The sequence below is a fragment of the Panicum virgatum genome, chromosome 5K (assembly GCF_016808335.1).
Source record: "Panicum virgatum strain AP13 chromosome 5K, P.virgatum_v5, whole genome shotgun sequence".
Lineage (NCBI taxonomy): Eukaryota > Viridiplantae > Streptophyta > Magnoliopsida > Poales > Poaceae > Panicum > Panicum virgatum.
The window spans coordinates 54,260,174-54,276,244 of record NC_053140.1 but is presented as its reverse complement, the minus strand read 5'-3'; the positions used below and the strand labels follow the sequence as shown (position 1 = coordinate 54,276,244).

General features: G+C 42.8%; 1 protein-coding gene across 5 annotated transcripts; it reads left to right on the top strand.

Moving 5' to 3' along the window:
• The first annotated feature begins 8,718 nt into the window (after positions 1-8,718).
• On the top strand, positions 8,719-14,169 carry LOC120708627 (ATP-dependent zinc metalloprotease FTSH 3, mitochondrial-like). 5 transcript variants are annotated; one of them, XM_039993993.1, is made up of 8 exons: positions 8,719-8,932; positions 9,032-9,263; positions 9,343-9,417; positions 9,895-10,028; positions 10,891-11,394; positions 11,588-12,355; positions 13,142-13,369; positions 13,450-14,169. In XM_039993993.1, the coding sequence occupies exons 1-8, from the start codon at positions 8,867-8,869 to the stop codon at positions 13,912-13,914; spliced, it is 2,472 nt and encodes an 823-aa protein (XP_039849927.1). In that variant the 5' UTR covers positions 8,719-8,866; the 3' UTR covers positions 13,915-14,169. The 5 variants fall into 5 exon arrangements, with proteins under 5 accessions (XP_039849927.1, XP_039849928.1, XP_039849930.1 ...); XM_039993994.1 differs by having other exon boundaries at positions 8,720-8,932; positions 10,915-11,394; XM_039993996.1 differs by lacking the exon at positions 8,719-8,932 and having other exon boundaries at positions 9,343-9,424.
• The last annotated feature ends 1,902 nt before the right edge of the window (positions 14,170-16,071 follow it).

Here is a 16,071-nt window from a genome sequence, read left to right as displayed (position 1 = left end):
TTTTTTTGGTGGAAACGTACGTGTAGGGCGTCAACTTGAGCGTCGGCAGTGCCTATGTTTTTCAGCCAGAGGTTGCCGCTGAACAAGCTGCGAATGTCGGTGTGGAGAGTTGACTTATCGCGTGTGGAGGTGGACACTTACTAGTTTTGGATGAGGTCGCTGCAGTGAAGCATCGGTGAAACATATTGGGACTGGTATGAGATAGTAGATCTCTGTAAAAAAGAGAGAGATGGCTGATATGTTCTCCATGATGTTGTTGACTAGCTCCAGAGTGAGCAACCCATGCAACATGTACCAGAGGTAATTGGACTTGTTGCTTGCCAGGGCAGAGCTATATAGGCTAAGAAAACTCAGTGCTAAACATTAGATTTCCACCTTACAAATAAGAGAGCTAGCAGATTTGTAAGGTGGGCACCCCTCGATTCAGCTCTAGGTTCACCCCTGTTGCTTGTTGATTGTCTTGAGTGTCTTGGTGCATCAGCTTGGTGGTAATGCTTTGTATAAGATCAACGTGGTTTGTGGGTATGAGGATGCATGAGACATATGGTGTCCTGAACAACATCATCTTCATGTGATAGTAGGTTAGATCTTAATGGAGTGTCTGCACTAAACTATACAGTCTACTGTCCTGGGAAAATCATAATAAACAAATAGATGTTCGGCAGTTTCTATTTTACCACATATCTAAATATCTTGTCATGTTTGTCAGCGTGTGTCAAGTATCTTGCTGCTCTATCAAAAGTGGCCAGGACTTGTCTTAACATTCTCAAACTGTTGGAGTTATTGTCCTGTGTTATGGTGGGGTGTGTGTGGGTGGAGTTCGGGGGGAGGACGTTGTTAGGGTTTCTTAGGATCTCTAGCTCAAATAGAACCACAATTAAGGATTGGTTGGATCATATCTTGGTCTTTTAGACCTTCCATCTCAATTTCTTCTCTTGTTCTTAGCCTCTGTATTTGAGTGTTTGGGCATGCCAGTGGAGCTTCCCCGGTGGTGGCAATGGGCAGCCGATCGGGCAGGCTAAACGGGGTTTCAACCCCTGTATTTATAGGCCTGTTGCCCACCGGGGAACCGACATCCCTTAGGTCGGTTTCCACCCCCGATCAGGGTGGCCGTTCTTCTTATCTTTTTCATTTATTTCTTCATTAATTGCTTTATTGTACATTCACTGTTAAGCTGACTGTTTAAGCTTTACAGATCATCATCTAACATTCTCCCCCTTGATCGTAAGGCTTAAACTTATAAGTCCATTTTCCAACAAAATGACGTACCAAGACAAAAGCATTACAATGGTGAATCACATACCATTGAACCCAGTTGCTATAGTATGCCACCTCATATCAAATGAACTTCTTTAACTTAGGAGCTCCAAAACTTATTCCTTATGCTTATACAAAACTTATGGACTCACTTTTCAAAAGATGGTACACCAGATCAATCAATCACCGCAGTCAATTAAGTACCACAGGATTAAGTGACCATGGTTCCCATTCAAAATCAAAGTGACTCCTCTTAGGCTTATGGGGGGATGGGGTTATAATAGACTCTGAGTGCAGTTGGTTTTCTTTATATATATATATATATATAACATATACATTTATCCTCATATATTTATTTTTATGTGCATATACCTTTTAAAAGAGGAAATAAAACCAACATATTTTCAGAATCATAACTTGTCCCTTAGTAATAGGCTGCCTTTTATTTCTTATGCCGGCAATTTATTAGGCAAGACTCTAAACATGATGCTCAATCTTTAGGACTTATGTCACATCACTTAATGCTTACATATTGAGCACCATAATCTTAGAACTTATTTGATGCTCAACACTTATGACATACTTAATTTGGCAAGCACCACTTAGTCTTAAACATAGTTCATGTAGGCCTTGAATATTCATATTTGATTCTGGATTCAATCTTTCACAATGTCTTAGGTCTAGGAATACCTCTCAACATATTACTCGATCCAAAATTGCACTCTTTCATTTAATAATTTTCGGGATAAATTGCTTAAAGTAATTTCTTATCTTTAAAATAATATGGATCAGGGACACAAATCCATATTTGACAGTGTATAATTCAAAATATGCCACAATTTAACTTGCATCTTTAATGATGTATTTATGGAAAGTATTAGTTGAAGCCTTCCACATATGACTTCTCCCACAAGAGTGTTGATAATACTTTATGTGGAATTTTTCTTAGTATTAATACTTCTTGTAGCATGATTGTCCAAAATATTGGACTCTTTACTTGTGGGCATGTAACATAACACTTTTGCATTTATGTCAATAAGGCAAAGTGTTCTTAATTGATTTTTCTAGGGGTCCAGTCCTGGACTTATTTCACAGATATCTCGGTCCTTTTAAGAATACTTAGGGCCTTTTATAACTTAATTAAACACATAATACTTACGTCTGCCACAACATAAGCAAATTTATTGCCCTTAATGGGAATCAACCCATTTTTTGGACCTTTATCTTGGTGAACATTATTATTCAAAACTTAAGAGATATCACCAAGACAATCTTAGTATCCAGATAAAAGAAAATCTGGATTTTATGTACACAATATCCCTATTGTTTAAAACTTAATTAAATAACTTATTTCTCATTGTACTTATGTATCACTTATGGACTTCAATAGTTTTTCAAATGATGAGCAACGAGTGCCATCCAATCTTTATGACATAATCAATCCTTTCATTTTAAGTGGGATTGATCAAAGATCTTCATGTGGGCACAAAAGCACCACAAGGAGCTAAAGCAAGTATTCATAAGTGAGCTTAGCTAATTTTCTTTTAATATTATTCTTCTTTGCTTTAGAGCTTCCATCTAATTCTCAACTTAGTGACATTGGTGGTGAGATTTGGTATTGAAATGGTATTTAGTTCTAAAGATAGCATATAACTCATAATAAAAATAACATTTTCAATTAGATGATACATGAGAAACTAACACATGATAAACTTATCTTAATATTTTTGTTAATATTTAATTCTTACCTGACATAAAGAAGTGGAAAATACTTTCTTAATGAAAGTTCCACTCTCCCCTTCGAAATGTGGACTATGCAATAGTACCATATTTCGAAGAACTTTCATAGCCTTTTGTTAATATATGTTTTAAGTAAAAATTCCTATTCCAACATATAAGAATAATATGAATGTATACATTGGAAGTAAACATAATTTTATACTAACAGAATCTAATGACATTATCTTCTTTTTCATAAATATAATTCTTTAGAACTTAGGATTTTTCTCACTTAAAGACTCATCTCATTGCCTTATCTTTGTCTTATTTCTTTGAGCTTAATTATGCCCAGAGGCACATCACATTATCTTATCCTTATTGATACACAATGAGGGAAATAACTCACCACTAATATCAAATGTGCTTTAATAAATACTTATCTTGGGGATTACTCCCCCTGACTCTTACATTTATCTAGAATTGAGGGATTGCTCCCCTTTATTCTGATATTTGTCCATAAGTGACTTATCTTAATATTTTCCCATTAGATATTGATGATCAATAAAATCATTAATTTCTCATCAATATCCTCAGTATTGATCTTTTCTAATGGGAACTACACCTCTTATGACACTTGTATGTGCCATCTTAGTTACGATCTTAACAACTAATGAGGTGCATGTACTTCATTTTTTATTGTGGTATTTAAAACAATTTTATTAGAAACTTATGACTTAATTAATGCTTATCATCAATAGGGATAATTCATAAGTTTGATTTTGCATCCATAAACGGATGTTCTTTCCATGAGGCATAGTTACTCTCATTTAATTGCTTAGTGCCACTCATTAGTTTTAATCTTTAGAGGCATTGGACACTTTATTGCATACATTAGCAAGCATTAGCACAAACTTCTTCTATTGAACCAGTCCAAGTCAGCTTTGGCCAGAAATGGAAAAGAACAACAGAATTTGGTGAACTAGTACTTATTCATCAGCTTTGGCAAGAAGAATAAGTACAAGTCACACTTAATATCATGTGCATAAAACTTCTTTTGTTGAATCATAACCCAAATCAACTTTGGCCAGAAGTGGATTAAGACCAATAAAAGTATTGTGGATAGGTATTTATCAATCAGCTTTGGCCAGAATGATAAACACAAGCCACACTTAGTTTAAGATATAAACTCCTTTCATTACTCCGATTCAAAATCAGCTTTGGCCAGAAGATGAACCGGAATAATAAAATTTTGCAGTCACACATTCATCAATCAGCTTTGGCCAGAATGATGAATGTATGCCACACTTAATCAGAGTGTTATTTCTTTTGCAGCGGAAACTTTATTGAAAATGACCCATATGCCTTGACATAATTTCTCATTATTCATATCAGTCAGTATTAGCTTAATATGATAAAACTTAGTTTATGATTATGCCCACAATTGCTTAAGAGCTCCCAACTTAGTAACTCAATTAATCTTAGTGACACATGACCATAAATAACTTTGGTCAGTATATAGTCATGAGTCACAAAAGTAATCATAATCTTCGAAGTGAGAATGACATATGACTACAAACAACTTTTTGTCAGTATGTAGCCACAAGTCAATTAATCATGATATCCCGAGACTCTTTTAAGCAAATATGCATTTATCAGAGGGCATTTTTATTAAAATAAACTCAATTTGTCCTCATATATTACTTTAGTATTCTCATCAACATTATTTGTGGCTCAATTAAGAAAATATTCAAAAGCCAGCTTTAAGATTTATGTCCAAAATTGAACTCACTAAGTATGCATGGCTTAAGAATAATATTCTTTATTAATAAATTAAATCATGATAATCCATGATTGTAAACAACTTTGGTTAGAATACAACCACGAATCACCATTGAAATTCTGATCTTGAATAAAAAAATATCCCATTGGATTGATTCCAATCTGGGACAATTATAAGTTAAAGCCACTTAATCATTAGAATTTGTGCACCCAATCTTTATAATAAATGATTCCTTAATGGTCTTATTTATGGGGTGCACATTTTTCAAACATAAGCAAAAGTATTAATGACATCAAATAAATATGGCCCATTATTTAATTTCTTAGAGGACTGGCCATTAAAAGATGTCATTATTTGATTTTCCCAAAAAATGGGTCTTAAGCATCATGCTTAACTTACGGGCATACCAATTCTTGTGAGTAAAGCATGCTCACATAATTGATAATACTTATGGGTCATAAGATGCTTCATTATTAAGCCTCAATTCAAGTGGCACATAAGTACGTGGCAGGTAACTTAATTTCATAATGAAAGCAATTCATCATCATAATTGGACCATAAAATTACAAATAATGCTTCAAATAGACTTAAAACTGAATCTAAAACTTTACTGAAAATAATCCCAATTTAAATGGGGAGTATCTCATGATTTTCAATTGTAATATAAATTGTACTAAGGCAAAACATGAACATAATAAAATGCATTAGAAATAAAGTAAAGTATTAAAACATAATGAGAATGCTTAATCATAAACATAAGGAAAATACTTAATCATTAATGAAGAAAATTTTCATAAAGTTTGGCCCAAAAAACAATATTATTTAAGTAAAAAGCCAGTTATCCATGACCACATAAATTTACCATAATTTGCTTAATTTTGGCCTTACTTAAAAAGAGAATTACTTATAACACATAAAATAATAACTTCAAGTAATAGTCATAATATAAATATCATAAAAATTAAATGAACATGAGAAAATTTCATTATATAACAAAACTAATTATTATTATTCTTATCATTATTTGCTAAAGTACAATAAAATATCTTCAAAATTAAACATGAAATAATATACATACTCATAATACTTAAAAATCAAAATCATATTTATGGCCTAAAACAATATTATCTTAGCCCAAAGGCTCTTTTAAGCCCATTACTATGCAGCCCAAAGCTTTTAGGCCCAATACTATGCAGCCCAATTTATATTTTTTAATTTCTAGAGAAAATACTAATTAAATTTGGCCCATCACTCATTTTCCAGCCCAGGCCGTTTTTGGCTCGGTCCACTTTGGCCGCCGCCTCCCCCTTCCCGGACCCCAGGCCCAAAAACCTAGGCCTGGGCCGGGAATTCGCCGCGCACGCCGGCCTCCCGCCGGCCAGAGCCGCGGCCATGCGTGCGAGCCGTCGGATTAGATCCGACGGCCCGGGCCGCTCCCCCTGCCGTATAAAAAACACAGTCGGCCGCGCCCTCCTTAACCCTAACTTCATTTTTCTCCTCCCCTTCTCTCTCTTCACCCCGGCGACCCGAGCGAGCGGAGCGAGGGCGACGGCGGCGAGCGGCGTGGAGCGCCTCGCCAGCGCGGAGGGAGGTCACGGCGCCGCCGAGCTCTACTCACCGGAGGTGCGCGCAGCTCTGTCGAGCAGCGCTCATCGGTGCCCTTAGGCACCCGCCGACTGTGCCTAGATCTGGAGTGGCGGCGACGGCGGTCAGCGGATCCGGTGAGCGGCCGGTCACCTCGGCCTCATGGCGTGCTCGAGGGGTCGGCGCCGCCAGTACGGGGGGCCGCAAGGCCGCTCGGGACCAATTCTCGAGCGCGCGCTCGCCATCAGTGACAGCCATGGCGGCGGCCATGGCGACGCCGGCTCTTCAGGTAAGCCCCCCGACCTCCTCTTAAGATCGTAGGGTTAGGTTTTCTTAGATTTGGAGATTTTTCTAGGGTTAGGGTTTCGGTAGTAGGGATTTGGGGTGTTGGCTAGGGTTAGGGTTTCGGGCTGCAAGATATGGACTTGATTTTGGCTTAAGTGAACTTTACAGGGGCATGAAGTTGCATGATTTAAGTGCTCAGGGTTCCAATTTGATACTAGCCTCGCTCTTGATGCCATTGTTAGGGTTTCTTAGGATCTCTAGCTCAAATAGAGCCACAATTAAGGATCGGTTGGATCATACCTTGGTCTTTTAGACCTTCCATCTCAATTTCTTCTCTTTTTCTCAGCCTCTGTATTTGAGTGTTTGGGCATGCCAGTGGAGCTTCCCCGGTGGTGGCAATGGGCAGCCGATCGGGCAAGCTGAACGGGGTTCCAACCCCTGTATTTATAGGCCCGTTGCCCACCGGGGAACCGACATCTCTTAGGTCGGTTTTCACCCCCGATCAGGGTGGAACGGGATGGAAACATCCCGTTCTTCTTATCTTTTTCATTTATTTCTTCATTAATTGCTTTACTGTACATTCACTGTTAAGCTTACTGTTTAAGCTTTACAGATCATCATCTAACAGACGTCCCCTGCAGTGTGTGTTGGGAGTGTCTTTTTGTCTTTTTTTATAAAAAAAGTGTTTATGGGATTCCTTTGTCAAGCATTGTCGTGACTGGGTCCAGCTGCCAGCGAAGGATGTCTTTTTCTTAGGTGGGGAAACTGAGTTTGCATCATTGACTGGTTTCATCAGATTAGGTTTCTAGACTTTTGGACAAGCAGGTTCTTAGGCTTCCGAGTTTTTTTTCTAATGCCCAATATTTTGAGCTTTTTATGAGGTTATGCTGACGATTAAGTGGGCCAATTCTCTTGGCCCACGTCGTAGATTGAGTTAAAGGCCGATGGGCTTTCACTTAGGTTATGGGCGGATCTACTGCTGTCTCTCGAGTCTTCTTTCCTTGCTACAGTTCCCAGCGGCGACTCTAGGGCGATTTTTCGTCTCTGCCGCCGATTCGATCGCTCCTCGCCTCTGGCGCCCTCACCGGCATCGGAGGTGGAGGGGATTCTGACGAATCGGCGGCTGATCGGTCTTTCCGGTGGCGGCGGCGAGTTGCGCACCGGTTCTTTTGCTTCCCCGTGATGGCGTTGGCATTGCCACTAGTGGAGGTGCTAGCAACGGGCGTTGGCATCCTCGACGGTGACATCGGCGACGAATCATGGAGGTTAGTGTTAATAATTGCTTCCAAGGTGGTTGTGCTCCATGGGAAGCTCAGTAGGTCCCGGCGGCGACTTTTATATCACCGGTTAGGGTTAGCTGTTCCTCTTCGCTTCTCCGGCGATGGTGGCGGCGAATCGTCGCCTCTGGAGAGGATCGAAGGAGGATAGGTCTCCTCTAGGCGGATTTCGGCGTTGGTGTGTTTGGAGGCGCGAGCTCCGGTCCTTCTGCGAGGTCTGCTCCTCCCGGTGGCGTAGGGTTACCGTTGTCGGTGGGGAGACTTGCCTACCAACTCGCTGAGAAGCCGGGTTGGGATCTCAGTCCCACCTTCCATGGTGGTTTTGTTCCCCCTCGGGGTTCGTCGTCGTCCGGTGGTCTGGAGGTTCTGGTTCCTGTGGCGTCAGATCCCTCAGTATCCGACGATGCTTTCCTGCCGGGTCGTTCATCGTTTACAAAGCAAGTCGGGTTCGACATGCTGCACAAGACGGCGACAAAAATCTGTGTTACTTCGCTGGAGAGGAGGGCGGCTTCAGGCAGGGTGCTCCGGCCGCCGATGGCGAGGAAGACCGGGAATTTGCAAGGACCGTGCTGTAATTGTATTTCTGTTCAAGGGTGTTCTTGTATCTTTTGGGTTGTAACCACCAAAATCTTTATATGAAATACAAGCCCGGTTTCTAAAAAAAAACTTAGGTTATGGGCGAAATACAGGACCTTCTTTCCTTCTAATTTGCAGCAATTGTCCAAATCATCGAGCAAACGCTCAAGATTGGCGGCGAACTCTTCCACGTGTCGACCAGCCCGTTTGTTAATTAAACGAGAACGAAGCTAAGCGGAGCCGCGTCCGCCTCCGCCTCCGCCTCCGCCGCCATTCCGCCAACCGCCTCGTCAGTTCACTGCCCTCCCACGCGATCGCCGGAGGATCGGAGACCGAACCCTAGGGCGCGCCCTCCCTTCCTTCCCATACCCTCCGCATCGTCGCCGCGATGAGCCTCTCCTCCCTCTCCCGCGCCCTCGCCCGGTCCGCGCGCTCCACCCGGCCGCTGCGGCAGGTAGGTTACGGTTCGAGCACGCCCCCGCCCCCGCCCCCGCCGCGTTTCCCTACTCAGCTCGGTTTTCTTCAGGCGTGTGGTCTCTAATTTATTCACTAGGGTTCTCCGCTCGAGGGGTATGCCGGACTCCGCGCGGCGCCGACGCCGCGGCCGTCAATGCCTGACGGTGATGCCGGTGGATTGGGGTTTCCGCGTAGCTACTTGACGTCAGCGACGTCGGCGCCTGGGAGCCGCGCGGCGGCGCCCACCAGGCAAGGGAAGGTCGGGGATTGGAGGTTTCTTCTCGCCAGCTCGCAGTTCCGGCGGCTGTTCTCCGATGGGTCCAACAAGAGTGAGCTTTCTTTGCGGGTTCTGATAATCATTTGGTCGGTTTATCTTCTGTGTATATAACGTGCCCCTTTCTGCTTTAGATTACGAGAAGTGCCATCAGAAGGAGAAGCAGGAGGAGCCGAAGGGCGATGGGAGTGACAAGTCTGACCCCAAAAGTAAATGGTGGTAATTTAGTTCGTTCAATGCAAATTATTTTAGAGGAAGAAAAATGCTTTTTTTTGTTAAACAATTTGGATTATTGAAAGCTTCCACCTTTCTATATGTGATCAGTAGATAGCTATTGACCTGATTGAATTCCAAACATACAAGCAGGATTTCTAGACACATGACATGTGTTCTGGTGTATTATTTACATTGAAATAGAGCAAAGAGCCAGGAAACTTGATAATCATGGAATTCTACAGCATTGTTTTACCATATCTCATTGAAATTGGGTAGATGTATTGCAATTACAAGGCAGTAGAAAAGATAGGTATTTTGGTTTCCTTGGGAGGTTATGCTACGTTGTTTCCCTTTAGTCTAGGACATGTTTGCGGTTTGTAGACTTCTTTGTATAATCAATCCATTTGCACCTTGTATATGAACAGTGCAAGCTATGCGCATAACACTGAAGCATTTTTTTTAATGTTTAGAGGATAACAATTCAAAATATCAGTGGAATTTCAAGGCGGATGTCATAAAAAAATTCCAGGAACTCCTTGCTCCTCTTCTTTTTCTTGGACTAATAATGCTGGCAACCTTACCCCAAGGTTCATCCGCCGTGGAGGTACGCTGCTTACTGGCAGATCTACTGTTTATAAGTTGCAATTGTCTATAAGTTGTTTGTTTCCTATAACTCTACAGTCTTGTGTATTAATTTATCTGATCATGGTTGATTACAAAATAACACACTGCAGTCTGCAGGTGCTTTCTTGTAGGTTCTAACCTTTATTCCCGAAAATTTTAGACAAAAACACTTAATTGTGGTGTATAAATTCTGTGACGATGATATTTCATTTCAATTCGATTTGAACAGTGACAGGCAGGTGCCATTTCCACCAAAAGTTCAAATGTTGAAACTGCATCACCTCAGATTCTGTAGGTCATTCGCATGAACTGGATGCTGATTCATTCACAGTTTCTAAATATCATAGATGACTGAAAATGGTAATTGGACAGTTAAGCTTGTGGAGATGGTACCATCGCATGCATAATAGCATTAAAAAGGGCGTACCCAGTGCCGTAGGCTTCCCGCACTGTGCGGGGTCTAGGGAAGGGTTATCTTTAAGCCTCAAGCCTTACCCACACAAATGTGTAGAGGCTGGGGCTCGAACCCGGGACCTTCCGGTTACAGACGGTAGGCTCTACCGCTGCACCAGGCCCGCCCTTCTGCATGCATAATAGCATTATAATTAGAAATCAGCAACAGATGATACTGCCATGTTTAAGATTATTATGAATCAGGGAGTGTATTCCTTGTTAGTGATTTCCCGTATCGGTGTGGACACAGTATGATGCCAATTCACTTTTTTCATATTCCTTGTTAGTCAGTTTATCTGATCAAACTACTATAGGGCATAGGTTGTGTTTTCTTGCCTCTTTCCATTAGCATGGCTCACAGTTTCTGTAGTTTATTAGACCATTATCAGGATCATTTCCTTCAACTTTTGCAGATAAGCTTCCAAGAATTCAAGAACAAGTTATTGGAACCAGGGTTAGTTGATCACATTGTTGTTTCAAACAAATCAGTTGCGAAAGTTTATGTCAGGAGTTCACCCTCAAGCAACCATGGCCAGGATGGTGATATCCATATAACAACCAGTCATCTCCCTGGCAGAGAGACTCCAAGCAAATACAAGTACTACTTTAACATTGGAAGCATAGACTCTTTTGAAGAGAAGTTAGAAGATGCCCAGGAAGCATTGGGGAGAGATCCACATATTTATGTTCCAGTAACTTACACTTCTGAGGTCAATTGGTTCAAGGAATTGATGAGGTTTGCCCCAACAGCTTTGGTAGTTGGATTAATTTATGTGGCAAAGAAAAGGATGAAAGGTGGAATTAGTATTGGGGGTTCTGGGGGAGGAGCTCGTGGTATTTTTAATTTTGGAAAACCTCAAGTGACAAAGATGGACAAAAATTCAAAAGACAAGGTTAGTTTGTGTTTTCTGTTCATTCCATGGCTATGTAATATATGAAAAGTTTGCGCTTTCATAGTGCTATTATGTATGTAGTTGTTCAGGAGTCATGGATTGGCTTGGCTTATCATCATAAAAAATGAAGACTATCATGCATGTATGATGCTTCTCTATCCCTATTAATCCATGTATTTGTTGCATCTTGCAGGTGTTCTTTAAGGATGTAGCTGGATGTGATGAAGCGAAACAAGAAATAATGGAATTTGTGCATTTCCTGAAAAATCCCAAGAAATACGAAGAACTGGGAGCTAAAATACCAAAGGGTGCTCTTCTTGTGGGCCCCCCTGGTACGGGGAAAACACTCCTTGCTAAAGCCACCGCAGCAGCGTCTGATGTTCCCTTTTTGTCTATTTCTGGTTCAGACTTCATGGAGATGTTTGTTGGTGTTGGACCATCCAGGGTGCGGAACTTATTTCAAGAAGCTCGACAATGTGCACCTAGTATTATATTCATTGATGAAATTGATGCAATTGGTCGTGCAAGAGGCCGTGGGGGATTTTCTGGAGGACACAGTGAGCGTGAAAGCACATTGAACCAGTTGCTTGTAGAGATGGATGGATTTGGAACAACATCTGGAGTTGTTGTTCTTGCTGGTACCAACAGACCTGACATCCTAGATAAGGCTTTGCTCAGACCTGGGAGATTTGATCGTCAGATAACCATTGATAAACCAGATATTAATGGCCGTGATCAAATATTTCGCATTTACCTCAAGAAACTTAAACTGGACAAGGAGCCATCATTTTATTCTCAAAGATTAGCAGCTTTGACACCTGGGTTTGCTGGGGCTGATATTGCTAACGTTTGTAATGAGGCGGCTTTAATTGCTGCAAGAAGTGAAGATGCACAGATAACGATTCAGCATTTTGAAGCAGCTATTGACAGGGTTATCGGAGGCTTGGAGAAGAAAAATAAGGTAACTTTTGGAAGTATTGTTTTGCTACTTTTCTTATGCCAAACTGATATATGCAAAACTATAGTCCACATCCTTGTCCTCTAATACGCATATAGATAAGGCATATCTGTACTGGAGTTCTTCCACATGTATGTAGATATTCTCCCAAAATTATTGGATCCCTTTTGATTCCTGATTCTGCTAATTAGTCCAGGGAACAGCTAATTTTATGACCTGTACATTAGAACATCATTGCTAGTAAGACAGTCGTTTTTAAGTAAGGATGCAAGTGGGTATTCGATAGTGTTTTTTGGGTCAGCTAATTAATTACTATGGCATCCCATTCTAGTTCATTTCTCCTCCTAAATTATTTACGCAAAATGCCATTCTAGTTCATTTTATCAACCTTTTGGGTCGACCCAATGACCCAAAATATATATAACTTGCATCCCTATTTTTAAGTCACAGTGCCACACCATCTTAGAATACCAGTGCTGCCTAAGATATGAGAGTAGTACAAACTTGTACCAGCTGTGAAAAGCATGTCGATACTAATGCCTGCTATCTGCTTTTGTAGTTACTTTATCACTTGAGAAGCTTAGGTTACATATTTATTCCTCTTGTGACTTGAGAAGCTTAAGTTACATCTTTATTCCTTTTGTGACTATTGCTAAGGTACAGGAAAAAAACTAATAATGTGATTCATTTACTAGGATGCTTAGCTTGAAAGGCAAAGAAGTTGTGCATGGAAATATGCTAATGATGTTCACAATTATTGGTGGCAATTATATCTTCGACGGTTTGCAGGTTATTAGCAAGCTGGAGCGTCGAACTGTTGCATACCATGAATCTGGTCATGCTGTTGCTGGATGGTTTTTGGAGCATGCAGAACCACTTCTTAAAGTTACAATTGTTCCTCGTGGAACAGCTGCTTTAGGATTTGCTCAGTATGTCCCAAATAAGAATCTTTTAAAGACAAAAGAGCAGCTTTTTGACATGACGTGCATGATGCTAGGTGGTAGAGCTGCAGAGGAGGTAAGTCAACATTTTACAGATCTTTGTATGACCAAATTTTCATGTGATCCCGCTACTGATGCAATTGTTCTATGTTTCAGGTTTTGATTGGGAAGACCTCTACTGGTGCACAAAATGACCTGGAGAAAGTTACCAATATGACTTATGCCCAGGTTGCAGTATACGGCTTCAGTGAAAAGGTTGGGCTTCTTTCCTTCCCTCAAAGTGGGAGTGGTTTTGGAATGGGAAAACCATATGGCAGCCAGACTGCGTCAATCATTGACACTGAGGTGAGGGAATGGGTGGCCAAGGCCTATGAGAAAACTGTGGACCTGATTAAGATGCACAAGGAGCAGGTTGCACAGATTGCAGAGCTGCTGCTTGAGAAGGAGGTTCTCCACCAAGATGATCTAGTCCGGGTACTAGGGGAGCGCCCATTCAAGACGGCTGAGCCAACTAATTATGATCGTTTCAAACAAGGTTTCCAGGTTGAAGAGAGCGACAAGAGTGCTGAAGTCTCGGTCTCAGATGCCAATCCATCACCCCTGGAAAATGTGCCAACATAAATCTTGAGAACTGCAATGTTTATATTGCGCCAACACCTCCACCCCGTACACCTGTGGCGTAAGAAGGATGCATAAAGGAGTTCCTTCGTGATGATTTGGTTCGCATGCAGAATCTGAACTTCTGTTGACTTACATAGTAGAGGCTTCTTTTTTAACCATACTGACAAAGTGAATTTGTCTTGGCGATCTGCACCACGCAGATAAGGTCGCGACATTTAATTCCATTTGCCGGTTGAACTTCGTGATTTTTTGTAAGACGGCATGAGTGGGCTAATTTTTTATTTGCCATTGCAGTTTTCTGTAGACCCATATATCAGTCGTCACAGAAATCTCCTGCCGTTTTATAACATTGAGTTGCAATTTTATCCTTATACGCCATGCCATGCCAGATGGTTTTTATCATCAACATTACAAATTGCCCTCATCTTCGTCTTCTGCGTCCCCATGCATGCTATCGAATTTCCAGATTCCTAGAACATCTACGAGGGAAATCGGAAGATCCCGTTTTTTCAGATGAGAGCCCAAGAACCAAAGGCCCAGCAACCGATGGCACTAGTCCTGGCCCAGTAGCAGTCTCACCACAGCGTCCACTAGCCGGCCCATGGGCACGTCGTTCGGACCCGCCCTTGTCTCATTGGTTATCTCCGTTTCCGACGCTGCCGCGATCGGCGGGGCCAGTGAACCCCCACCGCCGCGATCTCTCTCTCACACACACACGACGCGCACTCCATTTTTTTCACTCCTCAACGGCCCTTGTTCGGAAATGTTCCAGGATACACGCGCGGGTGCGAGGCGACGAGTCGCACTGGGCCTAGGTACATCCCACGGCCGCCGCTCGCCGCACCGCCGAGGTAGGGGAAGGGGTAAAGGGTCGAGAGGCCACCGGGGGTGGGTGATGGGGGAGAGGCCGCCGGCCGGAGGTGGTCGAGGCGGCGGCTTTAGGGCTTCGGGTTGCCGGAGGTAGGCCAGCAGGCGTGGCTTTCATGGCCGGCGGCTGTAGAGGGAGGTTGTGGGCGTCGGCGGTCCGACGGTGGCAGCGGTTCGGCCGGCGGCGGTGGTAAGGCGGCGCTCCCATCGCCTGCCGGGCGGGCGGGGCCGGTGCCCGGTGACGGGACAAGAAGAAGGCTGGCGGCGCGGTGGTGGGCACGGGGCGGGGGCAAGATGAAGGAGGAGCCATGGTGCACTACTAGAAAAAGTGTCATAGGCACAGGTTGAGATTGCTCTTTGGTACCGGTTTCTTGAACCGGTACCCCGAAAGTGGTACCAATGTCTCGAGGCTTTGGTACCGGGTAAAATAACCGGTACCTAAGGCCTCCAAAATGAGACAAAATATCCTTTCGCTGGGATTTGAACCCACGACCTCTAGCCTCGCACGCTGCCCCTTTACCATCTCAGCTACACAGTTGTTCTGATTGAGAAAGAGATATATTTCTTTTAAAGTAACACATGTACGAGCCTAAGGTACCGGTTTGTGTTACCAACCGGTACCAAAGGCTTCTAAGGTACCGATTGTTAATGCCAATCGGTATCGAAGGCTCGTTTATAGGTACCGGTTGGTGGTACCACCCGGTACTAATATAAAAATTATCACCCGGTGTCTGAGGCCCATTCAAAGATTCCATCCACCCTAAAAGTACCGGTATGGAGATGAACCGGTACCTATGCTACTATAGGTACCGATTCATCTTGATACTCGTATTTTTGGGGTAGACCTATTGTTTTCAAGGAGTGGTGTGCCGACGGTAGGCCTTCTGCGAGGCTTCGACTCCTACTCGCACCTGCAACCGGGAGTAGCCCCCCTCCCCTCGTCTTGATAAGTCGCCCCCGTGCAAAGTTAGCCCACCGCCGCTTCTCCGGCACCACAGCTAGAGGCAGCGCCCACGCCACCTCTGCTAGTCGGACATCCACGGCCAGCCCTCTAAACCCACCGAAGTATGGTAGTCTCTACCCCAAATCCTAAATCGCCCAACTCAAAAGGTCCATGAAATTTAGAGGTTTCCAACAATTTCAAGTGTTTTATTTGAAAATTCTCTATCTCTACTACTAAAAAGAACGATCGAGAGAAAAACTTTTGGTGCCACCCTAATCCCCTTCGTAGGGTGGCTCTGCCGTCCGACGTATTCCGTCCGTCCGATCAAAATGGCCTCCGTAGCGGGC